The sequence below is a fragment of the Eptesicus fuscus genome, chromosome 12 (assembly GCF_027574615.1).
Source record: "Eptesicus fuscus isolate TK198812 chromosome 12, DD_ASM_mEF_20220401, whole genome shotgun sequence".
In the NCBI taxonomy this organism is placed as follows: Eukaryota; Metazoa; Chordata; class Mammalia; order Chiroptera; family Vespertilionidae; genus Eptesicus; species Eptesicus fuscus.
Genome location: NC_072484.1, coordinates 57,641,223 through 57,667,703, shown reverse-complemented (window position 1 = coordinate 57,667,703; position 26,481 = coordinate 57,641,223). Strand labels below are relative to the sequence as shown.

Below are 26,481 nucleotides of genomic sequence, written 5' to 3'. Positions count from 1 at the left end.
ATAAAAGACATAATTGTTCTAAGGTGAATGAAAGTCTTTTTTTTATAATTAGCGAGTTAGTTATGTTTTTAAAAAATATTTTGAACCCTATCACCCCTGCCCCCCAAGGCTGATATCCAAGACATGCAATGAATTCAACATTGGTTAGTACTAACCCTCCTAACGGAACCACTCCATCTGATCAGCATCTCTCATTCTGGCCAGAGTGTTCTCTGACTCTAGGCTACAGGGGCCCATTCAGAAAGACACTTCCATCTGTCCTCAGGCTGAACATAGAGCGCTCTTAAGAAATATTCTTCTACACAAATACAATCAGTAAAAGTAATGGTAGCTCAATTGAAGAAGTATTACTTTATGATCTCAAAGCTATTCATTCAACAAGAGCACATTAAGCATTTACTTTACAGAAGGTACTTTGGGAGAAACGAAGATGAATAATGTTGTCTCTGACTAATAATGAATGTGGCAGCACTCTGTGCTGGATGTTCTAAAAACAGTGCTTTTCAAACCAATGGTTGCAATCAATTAGCGATTAGTGAAATCAATCCATTGGGTCTAAACAACATTATTTTTAATTACATAGATTATAATAGAGAAAATGGAAAAGACGATAGAGTGCATGCATGCAGAGAGGTTAAGTATGTCTTTCTTTCAGTTGCATATGTGCATAGACTGGTTTCCAAAGTAAGATGTATTTCTTACTGTGAAATGTAGTCAAAAACTGTTTAAGCGCTATCACTCTAGAGAGAGAGAGAAAGATGAAAACAAAAGCCTTGATTTCAAGAAGTTTGCATCTTGCTGGGAAGATAAAGCTAATTCATGAACAGCAGAACCCTTTGTATAAAGCAGCTAATGACTAAGGGATAAAAGCAATGTTGCTAATTTAATGCCCCAGTGGGATTAAGGCCTGGGAAAAATCACTGTGATAATGTATTACTCCTTCCTCCTTGAAAAGCTTTCTTCACTCAGCTTCTGGGGCAACACACCTCGTTGATCCTTCTCAGCCTGGTAACTGGTTCCTTCTTACCTGCCCATCTTCTGAGGCTGGATCAATGCCAAATGGGCACAGCTCTTGAGCCAGTTCTCTTTCTTCTGACACTCATTTCTCAGGTCACCTCATTCATTCTCAGAGCTGTGAATGCCATGTGAAGGCCCTCATTTCTTTTTCCAGCCCAGATTGCCTGAACTCCCAGACTTGTATATTCAGGTCCCTATTCAACTTCTCTACTTAGATGTCTCATGGGTATCTCAAACTTAATATGTGCCAAACTGAACTCCTAGTCCTTGTCCCCCAGGCTGAGCTTCCCTTAGGCCTCCTCATCTCAGCTAATGGGAATGCAATCTTTCCTGTTGATCAGACCAGAAACCTCAAAGTTATCCTTGACCCCTTTCTTTCTCTCAAGCCCATGTTCAAATCATCATTAACAAACATTTGGCCCTATCTTCTCTTGACCCCTATGCTAGCACCACTCCTCACTCTCAACTCTATTCTGGATTATCTCCTGAGCCTCCAAAATCTCCCTCCAATTCCACCCTTACTCTAGTCATTCTCAATTCAGCAACCTAAGTACTCCTTTTAGACTAGAATGTGTGACGTCTCTCATCAAACCTCAGATCTATTCCCATTTCACCCTGAGTAAGAGCCACAGTCCTTACAATGGCCTGCAAGACCCATGTGATCTGGATCCCATACCAGTCATTACTCTGTGCTCACCTTCCTTCTCTTCTCACTCCACTCCACCCACCTGGCCTCTGCCTGTTGGCAATGCAGGCCCGTCTCCGCTGGGGACCTTCTCATCAACTCTTCTTTCTGCCTCGAGCACTCTCCCTATGATCTCAGGGCTAACTCCCTCCACCACCCACTGTTCAATCTTTACTCACTGAGGTCTTCACTGACCATGCTCTCTAACCTTGCATGTCCCACACCCTCCCTTCTCCACATACACACTCTGCTTTCTTTTCCTCCATGGCACATATCATCATCTAACATACATGTTACTCATTTTATTAATGCCTCTCGTCCTCATTCCCCGGGAAGGCAGATTTTTTTCTGTTTATACATTGCTATATTCTTAGTATCTAAAGCAGCACCTACTTCACAATAATATGCTTTTAAAATATTTTGAAAAAGTCATAAAACAAATGGTAGTTTAACTCCAGCTTAACCACTAAGTGAAGGAAGAGAATACCATAATGAAGTTTTGTCTAAGAAACCTTACCTCAACCCCTACAGTGAACATACCAGTTGGGACATTTCCTTTCAATGGGGCTTAAGCTAATTTGGAAATATGGGCCCAAAGAGCTTTAGAGTATATCACACTCCCCTCCGCACATGCTGGTGTGACAACTCCTGTTAGTTCTACTTGTCATGCTGCCTAACAGTGGGTTGGAATATAGGCTCAAAGTACAAACCTCGAGAGACAACTTCCTAGTGTGGTGGTTATTAAAATGGAATTGTGTACTACCCGTGTGCATAAGGACACCCTAAATAGTATTCCGTTCTTCCCAGATATCAAGGTCTAGATTCACATAATTTGAAAGATGATGGTTTTATTGTATTAGATTGACTAAGATTCATGAAGAATAGATTCTATTTTGGCCCATTTGAATATAGTATCCTTTTAGGAATTGTGAACGTAACTTGGACTAAAAGCCCAAACAGCACCAAGATTGAGTAGTGATGATGAAAAGTAGGAAATTTTGAGTTGTATCTCTTCTTAAATATGTTATCTTTTTCTTTATAGATGCCAAAAAGCTAAGTTAATGATTCGCTGAATTTGTAGTAATAATTTATAGCCTCATTTGAGAAACTTAGTATCCCAAAATCAAGCAATGATAGAGAAACTAAAGAAAAATATTTGCTGAAATTTATTTTAAAATTCATAATTTTTGAATTAATTATTAATACTGGAGATCTGGCATGATATTTTATAGACTGTAAACTAGCTGTACCGTTTGTTCATAATAAGGTTATCAGACTTTACTAGTATGTTCAAAGGGAAATGATTCATATTCATAAGCATTTAACAAGTAGTGGCGTCTCACTCCTGCTGAGAAAGTTGTAAGATTTTGGCCTGAAGTTTAGTTTTATGAATGATAGTTCTACATCTGGGTTTCCACTGACCCCAGGAGGAAGATCACTAACCTTCTACCACGTCTGTGCTTCTGAACACCAGACACAGGATTCTAGTTTGCCTCGGGGAATGTGCCTCAGAGAATGCGGTAGACAGACACCACACTGGCGACTACTGTAATGGAAAAACAGCCACCGCAAGCCAACAGACAGGCCTCTAAAATGCCAGAAAGACATGTTAAAAATGAACAGCTTCATTAAAAACTAAGAAAGGGCTCTAAATTAACCTATTTCCTATGTAGTCAGTAGGAAAATATATAAGATATTCACCATAGACCTAAGTCTCTGTAGTTTTCATCTTGTAATCTTTTAGGATTTTTGTGTTCCTCCTGGTATTTCACTAAAACTTACAGCCGACTGTGACTGCTGGGTGACGGGTGTTGTGTGGACATTTTTTTAAAGTCTTTTGGTTCTTCCAAGCATCTTAACCTTCATTACTTGTTACAAATTTCAAAATATTATATAGTATTGTTATGTCCCAGCAACCTCACTCCTGAGTTTTATGTTTAATGAAAATCATTGTTACTAAACTTTGAAACTTATACACAGCAACCTGTGCATAAGTTACAGGAAAAGAGCGCAGAAATTGAGTGAGGCAAACCTGCCTTTCAATTCTATGGTTTTACTAGCTTTAAAATTTGGTGTAAATTATTGAATAAGCACTAAGTCTCAATGTTCTCACCTTTGCAATGGAATTAATAACAACATGGGGTTCTGGTATTCTGTGACATAATGTTTATGCATTAGGGATTATACACGGATACCAGCAATCCTATTGATACACGAAGTGAGAGAAAATATCTTTGTCCTAGCATTCCGAGGTCCAAGGCACTTGCTGATTGAACAGGCTTGGGTCACAGGCTCAGCCCTAAACTGAGCAGTGGAGCTGGGGATGCGATGTGCTGATTGGCTGAGCCCAACTCCTGTGTTACTCCTGAAATACCTGGGCCTTGAGTGGTGGGGAAGAAAGTTCCCCCAAAGCAAAATCACAGGGATGTGACTACAAGAACCAGAAGTGGGAGTGGGATAGCACAACCCACAGATGCCCACTACCATCAAAATACCTGGTGGGTGATGAATAAAATTCACTTTCCTTCCTGTCCCCACATGATACCTGAGTGCAGTATCTTAGTTACTATTTCTTGATGTGGTATCACAAGGACATCTTCCCAACACTAGTGCCCCCTTTGATGTCAGCCATCACCTCAGTAGCATTTTCTACAGCCCGAAGGCCCATGGATTCCCTCCCCTCTGAGGGTCACATGCCTTGCTCCTCTGCGTTGCGCCTGCAGTGCCACTTCTCAATGGCATCCATGCACTTCGCACACATACAGTCAACTCCCAAGGAATGGCGTTACCACCAGGGAAGAGGATTTCTAAGAACAAACTACAAACACAGTAGGTAATTCATAGGGACTAAAATTTAGTGCTCAACTTAGCTTGACTTGCTTTGAAACCGTTTTTACTCTTTTTCTTCATCCATCCCCCAGAATCGCCTAATCCACTTAAAACTTATAAACCTCTTTGAGACTGTTTTATAAAATGCTTTAAGTGTTTACCTGGCACCTACTACGGTTCTGGATACCTTGAAGATACCTATAAATGTCTGTGGATGAGAGTAATTCCATAGGATCAGAGTGAACAAATCACCATTGCAGAGCACTATTTACAAAGTTATGTTAAATAGCATTTTAAAATATTGTTTGGAGGGAGATGTGGCAAAGGGCATATGTCCTATTTTAAAAGAGGTGGGTATTTATTCTTGTCCTTGAAAGGTCATTTTCGAGCAATCTGACGCAATTTAAGATTTACACCAGCTTCGGACTTCAAGGGGAGTTAGAAAGGGCGGTTACCAGGGAAATCCTGATCGGAAACACCAATCTGCATGTTGCCTAATTGTAATTTTCCTATTCTTGCTCTTTTTTTTTTTTTTTTTTTTCTGCTTTTGCTATGAGAAGAGTAAGCTAAAAAGGCTACAGGGACATTTTTGCCAAGTCGCATTTGTCAAGTTGAAAGCTGTGTGGAGCAGAAAAGCAGTTCTCCCCGCTGCAAAGAAGATGCAAAGGAGCCGAGTGAGTAGGGAATCTGAGAGCTCACTAAAAGTGCTTAGAAGGCCCGTACATTAAAGCCATTTCTGAGAAAAGTGGTAGACAGGAACTGGAATTCAGGGCGAAGGCTCTAACGAATGCTGAAAAACCGGGGGTGCTTGGAGGCCCCAAAGCCACCCTTGAAAGGTGTGGCTCTCCTGTAAGTTTTTTGATTCCCCCCAAACTGTCCATTTGTGTTTAAGCAGTAACTGATAAGACCTTCAGTAAGTATGCCACAAAACGGTGACATGGAAAACACTGTTTTACTTCATAATTATTGTAAACATTTATTATTTTAAACCCTTTATCAGTGCTAGAAAGTAAGTGACAAGATCATATTTATGCTTATTTTATTAATTGATTTTTTTTAAAAAAAAAAACAGTGCAGGTGAGTGGTGCACTCCCTTTTTTTAGTTTATTTTTTCATTCACTCAGTCAACATACATTCATCAGAGGCAGGGTAACATTACTTAAAACTTTGTGGCTGGCAAATGAGGACTACTACTCATTATTATGACCTTGGGCAAGTCATTTTAGCTTTCCGAGTCTCAGTTTTACAAGCAGTAATGCCTATTTCATAGGGCTGCTGGAAGGATTAAAATCAAGTGACATAAGTACCAGTTCCAGCCCTTTGAGGTTATTCCATAAATGTCACTTTATTCCATAAATATCCGGTAACTGCCTCTCCTTTCATAAATACAGTTTTTCCTCGTCAGCGTTACCCTTCCCCAAGTTCAGGAAAGGCCTGGTAGGTTGACTCCCCTTGGCCCTAGCCAAGCACCTTCATGGATCTGGTTGCTTTCATTGACATACTCTGTGCTTGGGGAGAAACCAACAGCTGAGGGGTAGTCTTGAGAAACCAACAGCTGAGGGGTAGTCTTGCCAATATGAACCTATAACTGACTTTCACCGTTTCAGTCACTGCTCTTCCCTGCTATGTTGCCTTTATTTCTACTTAATCAATCAAATGCCTGAGTCCTTTCTCTCAGCCCCTTTGATTCCTGATGAACTAGAACTTTGCTTTAAATCCCACCCCAGTCTTAGGGTGATCAGTTTTCTTCCCAATTCCCTACACTGGGGAGCTTCTCACAGAATGGCACTGGCCTCCCTGGTATTTGTCAGGACATACGTTCCATTTCAGCTGTCCCGGCGTTCTAAGTGTCTTCATTCCTTTTGTGGCTCTCAGATTTCCCAAAATCTCACGCATTTTCATTACTCCAGACCTCACCATCCAACTTCCCATCCTGAGATAATCCAATCTCCAGAAGTCACTCACACACGGCTCATCCCCCAGCCACCGTCTCTCAGACCATCATCAGCACAGAATGTCTGACTCTTATCTACATCCAGTTACACTTTATGCCTGCAGCCCAAAGTGGGACTCAAACCATGTGTGCTTTGAAGGAGCCTTTTAAAGGCAAGTCTTCCCATGTCTGAAATAGTATTTCTCATAAGTTTTTATTTCAGAGCATGTAATTCTTATTTATTTTATTGTTTTTTTTCCTCCAGAAAGACCTTTAAAGACTAAATAGTTGTTTTCTTATCTGAAATGTGTTCTTTAGATGATCATAAAATAATTGTTATTACAAGATAGCTAAGATCTGAATATGGGTGAGAAACCCCTGGAATGTGTACAGCAGACCCAGCTTGGGCACAGTGCCACCTGGACTAACTCCTAACCTCTCTGGACCTCACTTTCTTTACTTGACAAGCTGAAATTATAACACTTACTCTTCTTATCTTTCAAGGTAGTTAGAAGAATCATGAAACATTATGTTGCATTTATATTTTAATGTTTTTTGCAAAAGCATGCTATAGGTTAATGCTAATTATCACTATTAATTGTGTCACTAAGAACAGGAACATTAAGTTTATAATTACCATCCCAGAATATGTCCATTTCTTGTTCTTATTTTTGCACATATTCTTTAAAGGGGTGTTTAATTGATTCTAATATCCTTTTTTAACATTTTAGCATCTTTTCTAAAAAATTGATTTGAGAGAGAGAGAGAAACCTGAAACTCGGGTATGTGCCCTGACCGGGAATCGAACCCACCACCTTTTGGTGTACAGAATGATGCTTCAACCAACTGAGCCACACCAGCCAGAGCAACATTTTAGCATCTTTGACATTGGAATGTATCGTACAACCTATGGCATATCAGAAATTAATTGGTGACATTCATTTCTTTCTTAGTGGTACAAAAATATTGTGGGGTTTGCATTGGTAGCTTAGAGTCAGTAAAATGTGGTATTTGGAGCTTAGAGGAAAGTTAAGGAAGGGTAAAAGTACTTTGTCTATCTAAATGAAAACTTTATTAAGCAAGTGGCAATAGGACCACCCAACCCCCCAAAAAATCAGCGAAGTGTTTGAAGCATTCAGATACCAGGTATTGCCTTGAATTATACCATCTTTTAAGGTTCCCTATGGGAAATATATTTTAAGGACCGCCAGCTTGTTATAGCTTAGGCTCACAGGTCTCCTAGAACTAGTGTGATCCTGATTCAACTAAGTTTGGGGAAGCCTAAGGGGGTGAAATATGGCTGCTCCAGAAGAGAGTCCACTTCCAAAGGTCTTAGAAGAAAGATAAATACATTTTTGTGCCTGTGGGCCAAGTTGGGAGAACCAATTTTTACTTTTTAACTTACAAGGCAGTACAGCTGGCCATACTTAACATGTAGACATGAAGCGACAGATTTCTAATCTTTATTCTCAGCTTTGTATGGTGCTTTGAAGTTAACAACTATATTCACACACATTATCCATATTCATTAAACATCTGTTATCATCCCCATTTTACAGATGGAAAGACTGAATCAAAGAGATGAAGTGACTTATCCAAGGTCAAATGCAGTGAGTGAAAGCAAAGCTGGTGTTGGAATTCATTCAGTGTCACATGGTCTGTTTCTGGCACTGTACTAGGCCCTAGAAAGAGCAGGATAAACAGCAAGAAGCTTGCCCCCTTTACTTTTTCCAGCCTCTTCCTCCCGACCTCTGAGACTAAGAGCTGCCCAGAATACAACTGTCATGAAGCCCAGAGCCTCTCTGCTCTGTTGACCTTGACAGTCCTCATACCTATGGAATGCATAGGTCTCAGCTCTAGGTTTCTAAAAAATACAAAAACCAAAGTAGTTCCCATGGAGGTTTCTTCTTCCCAAGGCTTCTGCCTTGTGAACCAGAAGAAGGCATTTGAGATCTGATCACCTGGAAGCCAGGCAAGCTAAGTGGCCCATGGAAGCAGGTTCCTCCTTAGTCCTGCAGGATAGAGTCCCAGGGCAAAGAGCTGTGCAGTACTTCCTGATGGGGACTTTCCCTTAAAAATGATGGGAGTGGACAATACATTAGGAATTCAAGTTTCTGATTACTATATTTCAATGATTTCTGCCCCTCCATTACCAGAGAAAATCAAACACGGCATCAGACCTCTTGGAAAGCCAATGTCATCCGTCATCAGGGAGCATCTGTATGCTTGGTGCCATGCTGCGTGCTGGGAGTCATGCACAACTCCCATAACACAGGCCTTCCCTGAGCACTTCCTGTGTGCCTATGGGCATTACCTCATGTAATCCACAAATAACTCTGTGGAGGGGAGAATGAACCAGGAAATTGAGACATAGAGGACTTAATTAAGTTGACCATGAAAGTACCCTGTTACTGGCCCAGCGGGAATTCAAACCTGGGCAGTCTAACTGCAGAGCCCACACACTGACCCTTCAGCAGTACTGCTCCCCCAAGTTCAGGGAGTTTACTGAATATTTGGAGAGATGACACAAAAACACAAACAAGTAGTGTAAACAAATGCCAAAGAACTCAGATGGAACATGTGGATCTGGTTTGGGCCACACAACCTCCGTCACAACTCTGCCCTTGTACGTGGAAACCAGCCAAGGTCAATACGTTATGAATGGGCATGGCCATATGCCAATAAAACTTTATTTACAAATAAATGGCATGCTGGAGTTAGTCTGTGAGCTACAGTTTGCTGACCCTTATGTAGATTATCTATGCCATAGATTTCATAATGGAGATCAGTTTAGACTGGAGCAGTTGGTGGGAGCTATGGGAATTAAGCCTTGAAGAGAAATTTAGGGGGCGCTTCGGAGGACCTATGAGACCTGCCCTGCCCCTTCTTGGTCCCTGGGCTCTGGCCAGCTGGCATATGTTTCCTAGGCTTTGATTACACCAAGCTTATTCCTACTCTAGAGATTTCTCCCTGGCTGATCCCTCTGCCTGGAAGTCCTTCCCCGAGCTCTCCTCAAGGCATTTATGGTTTCAGAAATTACCTTGTTTGTGTATTGTGTACTTGTCTATTATCTGTCTCTTGCTGTTCTCCTTATAGAATGTAAGCTCAATAACATGGGGTCAACATTGCTGTTCACTGCTGCATATTCCTGGCACGCAGACAATGGCCAGAAAATAAACATGCAAAAAATGCTTGCAAGCGTAAATGAAAAGGCAGGGAGAGAGGCAGAGGAGAGAAAGGGAGGGAGACTTAGGAAATGTAAGCATGCCTCATTATGTTGTGTTTAATTTTTCCTTGTTCTGTGACTGAAGAGACTGTAGCTGTCATTTGAGTGGCTATCACTCAGTGCCCATGGCTCTATTTCAGTTAATAAAACATCCTCATCCTGTAATAAGAGAATGATAGCACTGATTGTGGCCATTCCTTGGTCAGAGGTAGGTCTTCTGTACTTCTGAATGATGACATGTGGTTTCAGTTATGGACTGGCTATAATCAAAACAGAAAAATCCATACTAATCTTCATTTCATTTTATAAAATAATACTTAAACATACACATAAAAAAGCTAATGGTCCTCTTTTTCTCTAACCCATGACTATTGTCAAACTTAGCCTTTATTACATGTATGTTATTATGGGGTTTTGTTGGATCTAATCACCTCCTAAACTGGTGCAGACAAACAGAACAGCTGACCAGGCTGCTTCTCTATCTGCTGCAGCTCCCTCCTCTTACCGACTTTCATTTCTTTAAACTGCTGGGACTAGTAATAATAAAGGCTTTCGCAGGCAGTTGCAAGGTTAAATTTTTTTTTTATTTCCCTAAATCTTTTTTCCCTGTGCAACTGAAGCAGGAAGACATAGCAACCTTTGACTAGATCACAATAGTAGCTGTAACCATGAGTCTCCTTTCTTTTCAATCAAAAGGGGATGATATTTCATGCTCCAGACACCTTACAAATTTGTATGCTTTCTTTGAAAACTATGTACCCAACCACTGTCTTCCCTTTTACTTTAGAATGTAAGAGACTCAGAATAAAAACTGTGGTGCAATTATAACAATTTTTCTGGCTCTTAAACTTCAGCAACAGTATTTTTCTTCTCCAAGGTCTTTATTTTCGTTTTTGTTTTGTTTTTACATTTTTCCTAGAATTGATTTCTGCACTTTTATATGTAGTCATGTTCTAGGCTATCTTTTGGTGTATAAATAACATATTAATTTTTAAGTTCCATTCCAGTGTAAGTCACTTACATACAAATTACAACTTTTTAGCTGTAGTCATTTGAAAATGATGTTTAATTGCAAGATATAATGATTAAATACTACCCAGCTGATTCCTGTCTCAATAATCACAGCCTGTTTCTAGTCCAAGTCTAAGTTTCGGCCATAAACTGATTTTGGTTTGGTCCTGGGAAACCTGCAGTGATGAACAGCTGATAAACTGATTTTGGAGAAAACACCTAATCAGAAATTTTCCATGTTTTGTTTCATAAGTGATATGAGCTAATATGGCACTAGTCTCTGACATATTCTAGAGGGTAATGCCTATGAACTGGGCATCAATACTGAGAAATGGCAATGTCGTGGGCACATCTATGACCCTCAGCTGTACTAACTTAATTTATAAAATTTAACTGCTAAGTCAACAATGAGGTTCTGAACATGATCATATCTTTACAGTGAGTCATCTGCCAATTGAAGGGAAAAACAAGACTGTTCTCAGCATTTATAATTTCCCTAAGAAATGTCCCCTGTTGCTATAGTGACACTGATGCTTTTTAGCTAAAAAAAGTAAAAACTCTACACTGTTACTACCATAAGTGATAAATGGCAAATGCATCAGATGTGATGGATTACAAAGGTGCCATGGGACTATAAGTGTTCGGTTCCCTAAGTACTACTGATCATAGCCTAGAGAGACAGCATCAAACAGTGATCAAGTGCAAGGCCCAGGAACTGTGATCTGGAACCCTTCCCTTCATGGCTGGGACTTTGAGTCAGTTACAGAACCTCAGTTTCGTCATTTGTAAAATGGGGATAATAATAATACTACCCTTCCGCTGTGTGGATCCAATGGGTTAATATTTATAAAACATTTAGAACAGTGCCTGCATATGGAAAGCATGATTTAAGAATTTGTTTAATAAAATAAACAAGCTGCACAGTGAAACTTAATCATACTTTTTAGTCTTTTCAGGATTAGAACTTATAAACAACTGTTTTCAGATCCATGAATAGTAGTAACTCTTTAATCTGATTTTTCTAGATGTAAACTTTCAAATTATATGGTCAAATTTATAACTTAAGGGAGAAAGAAGTAGAACATCTATTCTCACTTCTTAGAACCTGTATAACATTTAGAAATCTATGTATAATACCTGTATGTAACATTTAGACAATTTTCTTAACACTTAAGTGTTAAGATTCATATGTTGGGAGTAAGTAAATTCGGATCTTTTGTGTTAAACAAAATGCTTTAGATCCCAGTGCTGCCATTTAGTAGTTATGTGTTCTTTGGCAAATTTCTTAAGCTATCTGAGCTCCTGCTTCTCATCCCAGAAACGCTGAAAAATGCACAGAGTTGTTGTATTAATGAAATAAGACCCTATAAACAAATTGCTTAGCATAGTTAAATGTTAGTAATGAAACACTGTATTATCTAATGGATAATCAGTAAATGTTTAGCATCAAGATATTAAATACCTTTTTAACTTCGCATTGCAAATTGGGCCAGTTTCCATTTATGGCCCCATACCTTAAACTTGTTAACATGTTGATTTGGAATGGTTCTCAAATTTATTTATGCTTTGTCTTCTCATTTCTGCTGTAAACATATTGAGGGCAAGAACCAGACTCCCCCTTCTTTTTAAATTAAGCCCTGTGTGCTGTAGGCTGTTACTTCTTAATGTGTATAAAGAGTGGTAATTATGTATGTCTTTACCAAGTAGAGGAAGAATGAGAACCTAAGTTGAGTCCATGTTGAAGTGGAAAATCTAAGAGCAGCCAAAGAAAAGTCATAAAAAAGCTCTCTATATTGTAGTGTAGTGCTCTGCTGAACTCAGAGGGAATGGCTGTGGCATGTACTGAGAACATTATCTTGTGTGGTACCCACAATTAGGGACTTAGAATAGGATCCAGCAAAGCAAGAGGAAAAGAACAATTCAGATAAGTACAGTAATAGCTATCCCAGGTAAGTAGAGAAACTCTTTAAGAGGTACTGGTGGTGGTGGTGGTGGTGGTGGTGGTGGTGGTGGTAGTGTATGTGTATGTGTATGTGTATGTGTGTGTGTGTGTGTGTGTGTGTGTGTGTGTGTGTGTGTGTAGATCAAGAATAATTTTAAGTAAGAAAATGCCACTAGCTTTCATGAGGAGGTCATTGGTAACCTTTAATTTGGAGGCTGAATCCAAATTAACCCTTTGCACTCGCTTGCTTTTTTCTCGATTCCTTTATTCTACTCGGGAATTAATTTTTTAAATACCCCAGATTTTACAAAGCGCGGCAGTAGAATAAAAAACTGGAGTTTCTTTTCATACAAACTTATTTATTTGGATTTTTTTATATTTCAAATTATTGACACATTCAAAGAGTAATTTTAATCTCGATGCTAACCATGTCGAGTCACACTCAACATCCAAGTGCAAAAGGTTAAGAGGGTTCAGAAAGAACAGGTGATTGGGAAGTCAGTGCAGGTGGTATACTAGTAGACCACTGGTTGAGGAAGAAGAAAGATCGGATATGAGATAGTAGAGTTGAGGGGCTCAAGGAAGATGTAAAAACTTTTTTTTAATTTTAAATGACAGTTGGAAACAAATAATTGAAAAACTCTAATAAAACTGATCTCCTTTCCAATGGCATTCCTATGCCTGACTCAATTATTCTCAGCATAAAAACTGAGAGGTACAAGTAAATCTGAGCCAATGATATTCATTTTTCCTAATACACAGGTTGTTTTAAAGATTCAGACATGGATGTCCATGTATTCAAACTATTTTCAAACCAGTTATAGTAAAACACCATTATTAAAAAGTTAACATCTGAAATTTCGGGTCAGAGCCCCCAAAAAAGGAAAGAAAGGAAAATGTAGGGTTTTATAAAAAATGAATCATCTCTTTTATATCTGAATAGGTTCCTCAAGATGAATGGGCAGGGTATACCCCTCGAGGTAAAGATGATGAAATTCCATGCCGAAGAATGCGGAGTGGCAGCTATATCAAAGCCATGGGAGATGAAGACAGTGGTGACTCGGACACAAGTCCCAAGCCATCTCCCAAAGTTGCTGCCCGAAGAGAAAGCTATCTCAAGGCTACTCAGCCATCCCTTACAGAACTCACCACACTCAAGTAAGTGTTTCTAACACTATACGTCTGGTAGTCCAGCTCCTTGCATTATTATTACCTAGGATCAGATTGTGTGATGCCTAGAATAAATGGGACAGAAAACATTCTATACATGGAGCAATGTGATACATTGACTGGTCTGTTGATTCTGACATTGGGTTTGACTTGCTTTCAAAGACATGGGCATCCAGGTGTACTATGCATGGACATAAACTGAATCCCCAGTCTCCAAATGAAGAGTTTGAAATAATCCAGACTGGCTTCTGGAAGAAATTAAGATTTCTGGTTAATGAGAAGATCCATGTATCCCAACTCTTGGACATTTGTTTAACCACTAAATCTATGAGTAATCTCTTCCTTATAAGACCCTTCAACTTTTCAGATAATTGAGTAATATAAGAGATCAGATTATACTGGAGAAGCTTATAGAATGTGGTCATGTTTTAAAATTGGGTGATATGTGAAGGCTCTTGATATACATTTTTAAATTTGGTCACTCAATATATTTTGTAAGACCTTAAAATGTTTTTTTGTTTTGAAAAAAATGATATAAGTAATATTTACCTCCAGTTGTGCCCTTTGTAAACAGAGAAGAGCTTTACAAAATAAACTACTGAAATTGAAATTTTAATTTTTAATTTTATTTATAGAAGTAAATCCGAGCTTGGAACACAGCATCATGTAGCTCATCATTTGGACCTAAATAATATATTATGGATAATTTGTGTTTCTTAAGTGCCTTTGATTACATGTTTTGAGGAAATACATACTGCTCTTCATGCATTTATATATACTACAAAATAAGATATTAAAAGACAATAAATAAAATATAAATTTTCCCAAAGGAAAATAAACTATACTATGACCTAGGATATTGAAAAGCAACCAACCGTTATATGATGGAAATGTATTTAAATGGCATGTTACATTATATGTTACATTATATACAGGGAGAGTCCCCTCATCAATATTTTTTCAATGAATCATGTGAAACATATAATGTTACATTATATGTTACATTATATACAGGGAGAGTCCCCTCATCAATATTTTTTCAATGAATCATGTGAAACCACTATGGATCATTTCAATAAAAAAAACTTATAACCAATGACATGAGTAAACAATCCCAAGAAAGGAAGCGTTTCTTCCTTTGGCTTCCAGTTGCCCTCCTCCTCGCCTTTATTTCTGCATGTATTCATTTCCTAGGCGGGCCATACTACGACCTCGGTGGCTTGAAACTATAAAAGTTTATTATTTCACAGTTCTGAAAACTAGAAGTTTGAAGTCAAGGTGTCAGCATAGCCTCACTCCTAAAACCTGTAGAGGACAATCTTTCCTGGCCTCTTCCGAGCTTCTGTTCCTAACCTGTTATCCTTGGCATTCCTTGGCTTGTAGCTGCAGCACTTTGATCTCTGCCTCTGTCACCAAGTGTCTCTCTTCTTATGACACTGGTGACATTGGGTTGGGACCCTCCCTAGTGACCTTACCCTCCCTAGTGACCTTATCTTAACTTGATTAAACTGCAAAGACCATATTTCCAAGTAAGGTCACATTCACAGGTATTGGGAGTTAGGACTTCAACATATCTATGTGGGGAACACAATTCAACCCATAACAAACACGGCCACACAAGGGGAAAGTTGATTACGGAAATGAAAAACAGAAACAGGTACTCATTGTACTCTGGCACAGCTCACAGAAGCTCATAAAATTAAATATACTCAGTGTGAAAAAACTGGATATGTAATAAAGGTAGTGGACCAAGGTGGTATGAAATGGGGGTAGCTAAGGACCCTTCTGGCCAATATTTTCTATGGACTTTAAAGTATCTCTCCACTAGAGATAATAATAGATAGTCATAGACATGGCATTGACATCTTCCAAAAGATGCAAAAGAAGGAAAGCTTTGGGCAAGAAAGTCACTTGGACCTTCAAGATATCAGTTTCCTAATATGAAAACCAAGTCGTTGGACTCTCCAACCTCCAGAGACCCATTCACCTCCTTAGTATCCCATTAGTTTACCTATATGGATGCATTGTCACATCAGCTGAATGACACATTAGGTCTTGGGGGATGAAATACAGTGATTGCTGCTGTTCACAGTGGTACCCAGGCATGCGGAGAACAGAAAGGAGTAGAGCCATAAGGAACGTGAGGAGGCCAGGGACAGGGGTATGTGCAGAAATCAAGTTCACAATCGTACCTTGGCGCTGCTCTCCTCAGAGCTTGGGAGCTGGGAGAAATCAGCTCCCAGGTCATTGGAACTTGTTCTTTTTCATTTTGTCTTCTACATAATATCTCTTTTTAATGTAACTAGCATATGTTTCTTTCACTGCTCACAAGCTTTAAGAGCAAAAAGAGACCAATACACAGACAGTGGCTAAGCTGATGGTAGAGAGGGTCAGCACTTCAGACAGTGAATTTAGTCACTGAGCAGAGTCAGTGACTTCTACTTTCTTCCTCTAAACCTGTAGAAACTCAAAATAATAGCCATTTTACTAGAGGAAACCTCTTAAATTGAAAAACCTTTTCTTGATTGCCTATTCTTTAGCAGGCAAGACAGCATCTGACCATTCTAATATGTCTTTCATTTCTAAGCTACCATCCCATTCCCCAGACTTATTTCTCATAGTTATATTTATCTCCATCCATTTCTTCCTCACCTGCGTTAGGAGCTCCATCTCTCATTACAGTCTGCATATTAAGCTTCCATCATACTCAAATACATATGATTATTAGTGATTTCTAGTTTAATAGGATTTGTAGAGATACAGAAGAAAAGGAAATACACTGTGAAGGCAAAAATTGGGATATGACATCACTCATAATTAATGCTGTCTTTTATTCCTTGATAATGTTTTGACTGGAGATAATTACTTTTCTAGAAGTTTGAAGCATTTAGTTCCTCATAAGAAAAAAAATCCCCATATTCTGGAATTCTGGTTCTCCAAAAAAGAAACTATATTTTTGTTCCTACTGCTCTGACATTTAAGTCAATTTTTCCTCCTTCCTCCTCAGCAATTCACAGCTTTAGGGATGAATCATAGCCATGAACCAAGATAACTAAAATTAGCCAAGTGAGATTGGGGCAACATTTTGTTTGAGGTTTTCAACTACCATCTTCTCAGAAATGTTGGAGAGAAGGCACTCCTACACTCTCTTACATTGCTTTTCTCTTTTCTTTTTCCTTTGCTATTTTCCAAAGGCATCTTGAGGGTTTACTTATGAGGATGGTTTTCATCAGCTACTTAATGTTGTTGCATTTTTAGATATATAAGGCCAAAGGTCAGCTGAACATTCTAGAGTCAGAGGCAGCCTTGAGACAGTGAACTCCATCTCTGGGCTGTCAAACTCCCATAGCTCCTCTCCGAGACCCATTATTTCTTTCACTCCCTTCTCTTCTTCCACAGCCGCAATAAATCCCTTCCCCTCACCACTAGTCTTCCTTTTTCGTTATTAGCTAACAATAAACATGAAATAACATATCACCCAAGAATATTATTATTTTCAAAAATACCTTCGAAATGTTTAATAGTCAATTCTCAGGCAAGGAAGGGAGAGATTTGGGGGCCAAAGTTCCAGCTTGGCTCTGATAAAGGATTTAACTCGTTTCCTTGGATTTGTTATGATATGCCACTTATTCTGGAATTGAGACTACTGCCTGCTATCATGATTAGTTAAAACCATGTCCAAATCTTATCTAGGACGTTTTTGTGGGTGTTTTGTTTTGTTTTTTTCAATATATTGTGAAAAGGAAGAATTTTTTTAAAATAACATTTGTGAGCTGTCACTTAAAAGATTCTAAAGCTAAATTTAAATGTCCATTAATCCAAGGCAAATAACACCTTAAAATCTCTTCCTTCTTCTTTATCCCTCATCCAAGCATGAAGGAAACTTTCCTCCTGGGAGAAACAGTCTCTGACACCACAGACTTGCAAACGCCTCTGAAACTGGCGCGAAGGCCCCCAGGCTTCTGTGCGTGTTTGGCTCTGGAGAGCACCAATCAGGGTGCCCAACAATTTTGACAAAGTGTCTAACAAAACGCTTCAGGAGGGTGTATTTTCCATTCTAAATGCCTTGGAGGCAGATAGTTTTTCATTTTCAGAATCGTTAATTCTCGATTAATCTCATTCTCTCCCTGATGCGACACTTTTTAAAAAATATAACAAGTTAGTGAGATACTAAATAGCTCTGTGGCTTTTGGCAACTGGATTGTCTCTGCTGCCCGACCCCAATTAAATGGGAGGCTTGGGCTATTCATGTGGATGGCACCACCTAGAAGGCTCCCATCACAGCTCTCCCAACCAGGTCAGGGGCAGACAGCAGTAGCTGACCTCAGCACCCTTCCCACTGAGCAGCTTCCCACTGGGCCCCAGAACTCCTCCCAACACAGTGCTAGAGCCTCGGCTTCTCAATGGCCAGCGACTCCCGGTGCTGTGCCTTGTCTACGTGGTCTCTGGGGCATCTGAAAGCACTGATGTGGACAGTTGTAAGGAGGAGGCACAGAAGAAATAGTTTACTATTTAAAGACAAAAGGAAGTGGTTTTGATAAATGACATAATTTGAGAAGAGATAGACAGGATGTTGTCTTTCGCCTTTAATTCTGGAGATTTAAAATGAGTCAGTCCTGTAGCAAGAACCCAAACTGTAGGGTCTCTTTTTTTGGTTAGCTTTCTAAGTTTATTTCTTCCTTTTCTCTCTAGACACGCTGTGTCCTCTGCCGGTTCCTCGCATTCCACATGCCCCTTCTCCCCACCTAGGGCTCCTCCTGTTCTTTCTCTTCCCAGAAAAAGGATGGGGGAGGGGGAAGTGATATAAAGATGGGCCCATGAGGATTTTTTTCCCTGAGGGTGTATCTGGGTTCCCCATATTTAAGGACATGGCGATGTGTATCAGTCCACCTTTCTCCTTAGTGTATGAAATGTCTCTGTTTTTCTTTGTTCTCCACTTTCCCCAACTGTTTTGCCATTCCTCTCCACCTGTTCCCCAGTATAACTGTAACATATAATAGCAAATGCTCCTTACAGTGGGCGGAAGAACAAATAACACAGTCTGACGCTACAAAATTGTGCATTTACATCTGCAGAGATAGACACTCAGGATAATTTCCCATCCTTCCCTTATCATGTATTTTCTTCTATTATCCTCTATTCACCCAACTCTCCCCACCCTTCCAACATAAGACATTTTTTAAAAGTTTAAAACGTGGAAACTCACTCACTTGCTCATAGACAAATTATCTAAATACCTTTCAACCCCCTGCTAGAAATAAGCCCAGTTAAAAACAAAACATACAAAACTGAAATGAGAAATTGCCTATTATATTCAGCCCCTAATTGCCATGCCTTGTTTTTAAAAACCTGGTCCTTCTTTAGGCATGAATACCTTCCCGAATGAGATGGGTGTGGATAATAGTGTAGTCTGTACCCCATGCTGGCCTCTTGCTATGTAAGTGCTCTGTAGGAAAGCCAGTTTGGGAAGGAAACCTGTTTAGATTGAACTGTACCTACAAGGATCATGACCTCAGAGAGGAAAAAACTGCTTGTGAGTCTTTGAAGGAGGTGGGGGGAAAATGAAAAATTCAGATTGGTTTAGAGAGAAGGAAACATGAAAGAAAGATTTAAGTTTGAATAAGGTTCTGAGGGCTTGACTGAGTGCTAACAGCTTTACATTCCTTTTTTGTTGTTGTTTTCCCACTTCATCACCACATGCGATTTCCCCCACTTTACGAGTAAGGAACCCCATGCCTCTGGGTGCGAATTTTCCATCCCATGGAGTCTAAGTCTTCAGCATAAGACCAATACTGTATTCCTCTCAGGTACACTTATCCTCTATTTTTAATCTAAGCATGCAAGAAATGAGATTTCCCGAATAATTCACTACTGCTGAAGTACATCACTTCTCTCCCTGACTCATTCATTTCTATGAACCAAATTACCAGTTTCTTCAATTCCATCTTGAAACATTGCAGCTCACCTCTCACTTCCTCAAGCTTTAGAACTTCACTCTTTCTCACTTGAATGATTACAATGGACCGATTTGTCTTGCTGCCACTTTTGGAGTTGTTGCCTCTCTTTACAACTACTCCTTCCATAAACTTTCTACCAGGTTACTGAGAAATCATCTCTGAATCCATTTTGTCTGTGTATGTAGTCCTCAACATCATTAAGAGATTCACAAGAAGACTCTATTCTCCTTTGAGCTCTTCTCTTTTGCTGTTCCCTTATGAGGATTCTTTGCTTAAATCAAATGGAACTACTAATTGTGCTTGGGACCTATTTTGCTGGCTTTAGGACTGTGCTAATCAGGATAGGCTAAATTACGCTGGCAGTGAAAAACAACTCCCAAATCAGAGAAGCTTCAAACAACAAAACTTTATTTCTTGCTCATGCTACATGTCTATCTTCAGTCATTTTGGAACTCTGCTTGCCAAGGTCACCCAGGACTAAGGTATGGACACACCACATCAACAAAGGTTCCCAGTGCCACCAAGCCAGGGCAAGTGCACAGGATCTTACCGCTTCCACTTGCAAGGGGGACAGGTCACCTCCATTCCCATTTTATGGGCAAAGCTAGTGGCCTGGCAGTGTGTATCTTCAAAGAGGGCAGAGAAGGCAATCTTACCATGCACTCAGGACATCCTACATAATAATAGACAGATATGCAAATTGACCATACCTCTGACACACCCACAAACCACGCCCATAAGCCACGCCCACCATCCAATCAGAGCGAGTATGCAAATTAACCCAAACCAAGATGGCTACAGCCACAGAGAGCAAGGTTTCCTAGGTAACAGAGGAAGCCAAGCTTTCCGCCTGCCCTTGCCAGGCCTAAGCCTCCACTCAAGCTACAAAGTTTCAATTATAGAAAGTAAACAAATTCAAACAAATGGCGTCAGGCTGGAGCTTGAGAGAGCAGGCCAGGGTTGCCGCTGGCAACAGGGGAAGCAAAGCTTTCTGCACACCCTGGCCGGGCCCACCCGCTTAAGGCAACAAAGTTTCAATTATAACCACAACACAAATGGCTGCCGCGGAGGGAGCCCCGGGCTTGGCTCCGCTCCAGGCTACAAAGTTTCAATTGTAGAAGGAAAATAAATTCCAGATACCAGGGCCTCCGCTTGGGTTGCCAGGGGGCATGGCCGGCCTACAGACCACCACAGGCCCCTCACTCAGGCCGCCCCACGCCCCAAGGGAACCCCCACCTCTTCCAGGACACCCTTCAGGGCAAACCAGCTAGCCCCCACCCCTGTACCAGGCCTCTATCCTATCTAATAAAAGAGTAATATTCAGATTGATCATCACTGCAACACACAATATAGCTGCCCCATGTGGTCAAAGATCCTGCCCCCATGTGGACACAAGATGGCCAGCAGGAGAGGGCAGTTGGGAGGCACCCGGCCTGCAAGGGAGGGCAGTTGAGAAGGACCAGGCCTGCAAGGGAGGGCAGTTGGAGGTGATCAACCCTGCAGGAGAGGGCAGTTAGGGGTGACCAGGCCGGCAGAGGAGGGAAGTTGGGGGCAAACAGGCTGGCAGCAGAGTGGTTAGGGGGTGATCAGGCTGGCAGGCAGAAGTGGTTAGGGGCAATCAGGAAAGCAGGCAGGCAAGCAGTTGGGAGCCAGCAGTCCTGGATTGTGAGCGGGATGTCCGACTGCCCTTTTAGGCCCGATCCCGGTGGGACATCCCTCGAGGGTTCTCAGACATCCCTCGAGGGGTCCCAGATTGGAGAGGGTACAGGCTGGGCTGAGGGACAACCCCCTTCGTGCACGAATTTCGTGCACCGGGCCTCTAGTGGAACATAAAACACTATTTGGCAAGTAGCAATAATGACTACCAACGTTTATCTTCTGGACACCAAATATTTGGCTCACTCTCTTTCCTGCAAGCAAAATATATGCATGCCCTACCACCACCATCAAAGGGAGAAAAACCAAACACTCTGTCCTGGTGCTCTCTTCATCCCAAAGTTTTTAGTCTGGGGGTGACGTGTGATAGTCTGTGTAGCACCTGGTCAAGATGTGGCTCCCCTGCATCTGGAGACCTGCGACTCACAAAGACAAACTGTCTTCTTCCCAAACATCCAATATATAAGGCAGGACAAGGACAAAACATACACACTAAACACTCTCATTCAACATCAAGAACCTGGAAGACAATAGTAGTCACTGCTCCATCGCAATTTTGCAATCCCACTGGGTAAAATGTTTAGCCTCTCTACCCTGGAGAGGGAATGTTTCTGATTAGGCTGCAATTCTCCTCCCTGGGAAAAACTTCCTTGTTCATTGTTTTCATGTCTCCTAGCTCTCTGCTCTGGGAGAGTCTTCTATTTCTATAATCCTTCTTGACCATATCCAAAGCACACATCAGGGAAAGTGTGCTCTTTGGAGCCCAAGACACATTTTAGGACTACTGTTATTACCATGTCTTTTAATCTAGTCTTGTGGTTCTTTGGGGTGAGGTGGCCATATCCTTGATTGGAATCTTGCCACAAGTTTCCATCACGTCTTCATCACTCAAAGATCTTCTCATGTTACTGTGGGAACCATGCCAGAGATGCCAGATAGTCAAGGCAACAGAGTGTGAAAGGCCTTGTTGATAGTACACTGGATGGCCAAGGCCACTCTAAACATGGGAATCTTAATCAGAATTTTCAAGGCTAAGATGCCATACAGAGATGCAAGGACACAACAATCTCACAGTATACTGCGCATGCGTCCTCTTCTATAACCCAAATGATTGATGTCACTTTAGCAACTGGCCTCCTTTGTTTAAGTGGTATAATTCATGATACTAACCACCCAGTATACTGGTGCTGCTGAGAGAGGAGTGCAGGAGTGCAGCAAAGGCTGGAGAGAGGGGAGAGGCCAGAGAGGCAAGAGTGGAGAGCTCAGGTACTGCTACTATGTGAGGCTGTGAGTACAGAGGCTAATGCTTCTATGTGGGAAAGATGTATCTGTTATCAGCTGGTGTGCGGCTACCTGTATGGGACTTTGCTGTGAAGGACTGTTTTTTCTGATGGCTATATGGCCACTAGCTTCACAATATGGACTCATTCTTATACATCCACAACTTCTCATGGCTTCTCCATCTACCAACCGGTGTCCAAGAAGGTCCAGCCCCTGGCAGAGGAGCTTGACCATGACAGTTAGTGCAATGGGCAGGGTTTGAGAAAGAACCTGCCCTGACAGTTGGCATAGTCGAGCAGAATTCAGAAGAATATATGGACTCAGAGCAGCCAGAGAGCACAGTTACCTTTTACAAACTGGGTGAAGCCAGTTGTTTTTTCCAATCCTGCAAATCCACAAATGTCCAGCCTCTCCTTATTCCCTTTCATTTCTACTTGCAATCTAACCAGTTCTTTTCTGAGTTTATTTCAAACTGCAAAACACCTTGTTGAAGGCTACCAATAGCAACCAACACATGCTATTAACATTGTGTTTTACAACTACTTTCCCTAGAGTTACAAATTCATTTGCCACATCACCTACTTCCAAGTTGTTGTAAACAAGTGATTTCACCTCTGCCTAACATGTTACCAGCCTCTGATAACAATTACCTTGCTGCCTGCTACCATATCCTGAAGTCACAGCTACATATTTTAGGGTATTTTAATTGTTGTTGTTATATGGCTACCCCATTTTTGGTACCAATTTATGTACTACCTAGGATAGGCTAGGTTAGTTACACTGTTAATAAATAATCCTCAAATCTCAAAAGTTCATTTATTGCTCACAATATGGGTCCATCATGAATCAGAAGGAGGCTCTGCTCGTTGCAATTATCTGATTCCCAGAACAGAGGAAATCGGTGCTTCCATGGTTACTGAATCAGAGAAAGGGAATGTGGTGAATTGAGCACTAGTTCCTGGAAATTGTACACATAGCTTTTGCATTTCATTGCTAAAGCCATCCACAAGGCCACACTAATTTCAAAGAGACAAAATGGAGCTCTGGCTATATTTGGTGAACAGCAATAATAATACTTCAAGGCCCTTGTTTGTGCTATTCCCACCCTATACCCCTGAAATGCCATCTCTTACTCATTTATTCACTCAACAAAGGTTTTCTGTAGCATGTTGCTCAAGAGGGCATGCTCTAAGGTGAGGTTACCTGGTTTCAAAAATCATAGCTCTGTCATTTCTAAATGGGTTACTGTAGGGAAATCGTTTAACCATTCAGTGCCTCAATTTCCTTATCAGTTATACAGGGATGATAATATTTACTACCTCAAGATCCATTGTGAAGATTCAATATGATTACATATGTGAAACACTTAGAACAGTGCCTAGCACATGGTAAGTGCTTCACACATGATAGTTATTTCTATTAAAACAATTTTTGGCCACCTACTATGTGCTAAACATTGGGGTATATTAGTAGTTAGTATTCCTAGGATAACATAATTTACCATTAAATGGGAGAGAAGAGTAGTCGGGGGTGGGGGGAGTCTATTTTTTCCATCTTCCTCTCAAATTTAACTTCTCCCTGTTGGCTGTTATTCCTTCCTCCTTAGAACTTTGGAAGCTCTGTGTGGAAACATTTCTCAAGGAAGTTATAGCCTTCTCACACACTTTTCTATTTTCTCTGTCTCTCATGTGGAAGGGAATTCAAACTCTATCTGAAGTAATGTTTGTGAAGCACTTGGCACAGCCCTGAGGAGATACTGAATGAACGCTAATTCACCATTATGCAATTCCTATATGTGCCTAAGGTGCCTTAAACAGTAGCTTCTCAGGGTCGCTCTAAACCGTAGATGTTGAATTGGATTGTCATCACACATCTGCTCGGCACCCTTTGGCTGTGTCTGTGCTCGCTCAGACTCTTTACCCTCCCTCCCTCTGCTTCTGAATCTGTGGTTCATTGGAAAGCTCCCTGTTCCATCTCAACCCTACTTGGCACTGCCAGCCCACCTGGAGACTCAGTCTGGCAGGTACACATTAGCTTGTTAAAAATATCTATGCAGCCATCCCTCGTGTTGTCATCCACTCTGAACATTAGCATATTTCCCTCAGTTCTTCTGGGGAATACCTGTTCTTTCTAGTTCTCTGAGGAGGAGGAGAGTGGCTCTAAGAAACCAGCAACAACTAGTCCTTTAAGAATTGAAAAAGCATCTTCTTCAATGATCACATTAACCACTTGTCACTCTTTCCAACTTATTTGTGAACCCAACCAATCACATCAATGAGGAGGAAATATACGTGATCATCTAACCTGACGAGTAATATTTTAATTTTCTTCCAAGCCTATTTTTCAAACTGTTATTTAAATAATTGTAAGTGACAATTTATCAAGTGTTTTCAGTACATCTCATTTGATCCTCCCAATGGTCTCAGAAGGAATTTAGAATTGAAATTAACCAACACTTTACAGATAAACCAAGAGTTTTTCATGGTTCTGAGCATCATGAGGTAGAGCTAGGCTCAGGGCTGGGTCTTAAGCTCCAGCTTTCTGCTTTCCACTCCAACTTCCTTCCTCCCACTGCCTCATGGAACTGTGGGGACTTTTTCCTGAACAAGATTGTCTTCACCATCTGGTCATCGTTTCTGACTTCCAGCTCAGAAACTTCTTTTAGTTCTTTGGACCACTTTTCTTTCACCAAAAAAGCAGAGCTGAGAGCACTAGGCATAGATCCAACTGCATGTGAAATTGCCTCCACCCCAGTAGTATTATCTCTGTGCCAGATTTGAAGAGATGGACACTCTGCTGAGAAGACTGGGCTACCCTGAGAGCTCATGCCTGGAGAGGCAGAAATTAAAAAGCCAAGATAGAACTACTTTATTTTGTTGTTTTCCTTGTTCCCTTCCACTCGGTGAAGAAAAGTTGTGTTGGAGTTTTAGAGTGAGAGAAGCTAGGGGTTAACATCGCTGGCCATGTTCATCAAGCCCGAGACTGCGCTCTTGCTTCATTGAAAAGAGCCACTCAGCCGCATTGTCTGGTGCAGTTGGCCAATAAGGGCCAATGGTGCACATCTCTTCCCAACTTCACTCTTGCTTTTGTCTCCCTGGTACCCTGATATTGGCCATATGATGGGAATATTTACATCAAGGAAATCAACAAACCCTACAAGTCAAAGTGTTTTTGCTCCCAAAGAGCCAGTTTTTAAACATTTCTCTGTATGCCACTGAACACTATGTTTATGTAGTCTTTCTTTAGAAAAAAAAAGATGAAAGAAAAATCTTAGAAGCAAAACTAGAAGGAACCTTACAGATGATTCCAACCCTGTGATATTACAAATTAGGAGGTGGAGGCCCAGAGAAGAGCAATGACTTGCTTAAAATACTCTGCAAGTTTAGGATGCAGGTTGTCTCACTCTCAATCAAGAATTCTTTCCAGAAAAATCAAAGTTTTTATGTTGCTACATTCCCTGAAGGAGACAAGAGAAATATAAGGCTCTATCTCTACTGCATATATATGATTAAGTGTCACCAAGAGTGATGAAAACAATTTTGTACAATTATTTGTAAGTTTCAAAATAATATTAGGTATTAGACTAAAAATACTGTAATTGTTCACACCAAAAAAAAATCTGTTCTACAATTTGCTCTTTTCATTTAAAATTATATCTTAAAACATCGTTTTATACAAGTGCATGTAGACTAACGTTTTAAAAAATTATCTTCAACAATTGCAAAGCATTCCATTGTGTGCGTGTACGGTAATTTGTGTAACCACTTTTCTCTT

The 26,481-nt window shown here is 40.6% G+C and overlaps 1 protein-coding gene across 14 annotated transcripts in view; it reads left to right on the top strand.

Annotated features, from left to right (window-relative positions):
• Positions 1-26,481, top strand: part of DLGAP1 (DLG associated protein 1) — a 240,626-nt gene that overhangs the window by 50,543 nt on the left and 163,602 nt on the right. For 10 of the 14 annotated variants that reach the window (XM_008159956.3, XM_008159949.3, XM_054724209.1 and 7 more), the window contains exon 2: positions 13,587-13,801. In XM_008159956.3, coding sequence (XP_008158178.2) covers positions 13,587-13,801 — 215 coding nt within the window. Of the gene's footprint in view, positions 1-5,091; positions 5,206-13,586; positions 13,802-26,481 lie in introns of all 14 variants that reach the window. The other 4 variants (XM_054724202.1, XM_054724203.1, XM_054724207.1 and 1 more) reach the window with 1 other exon arrangement.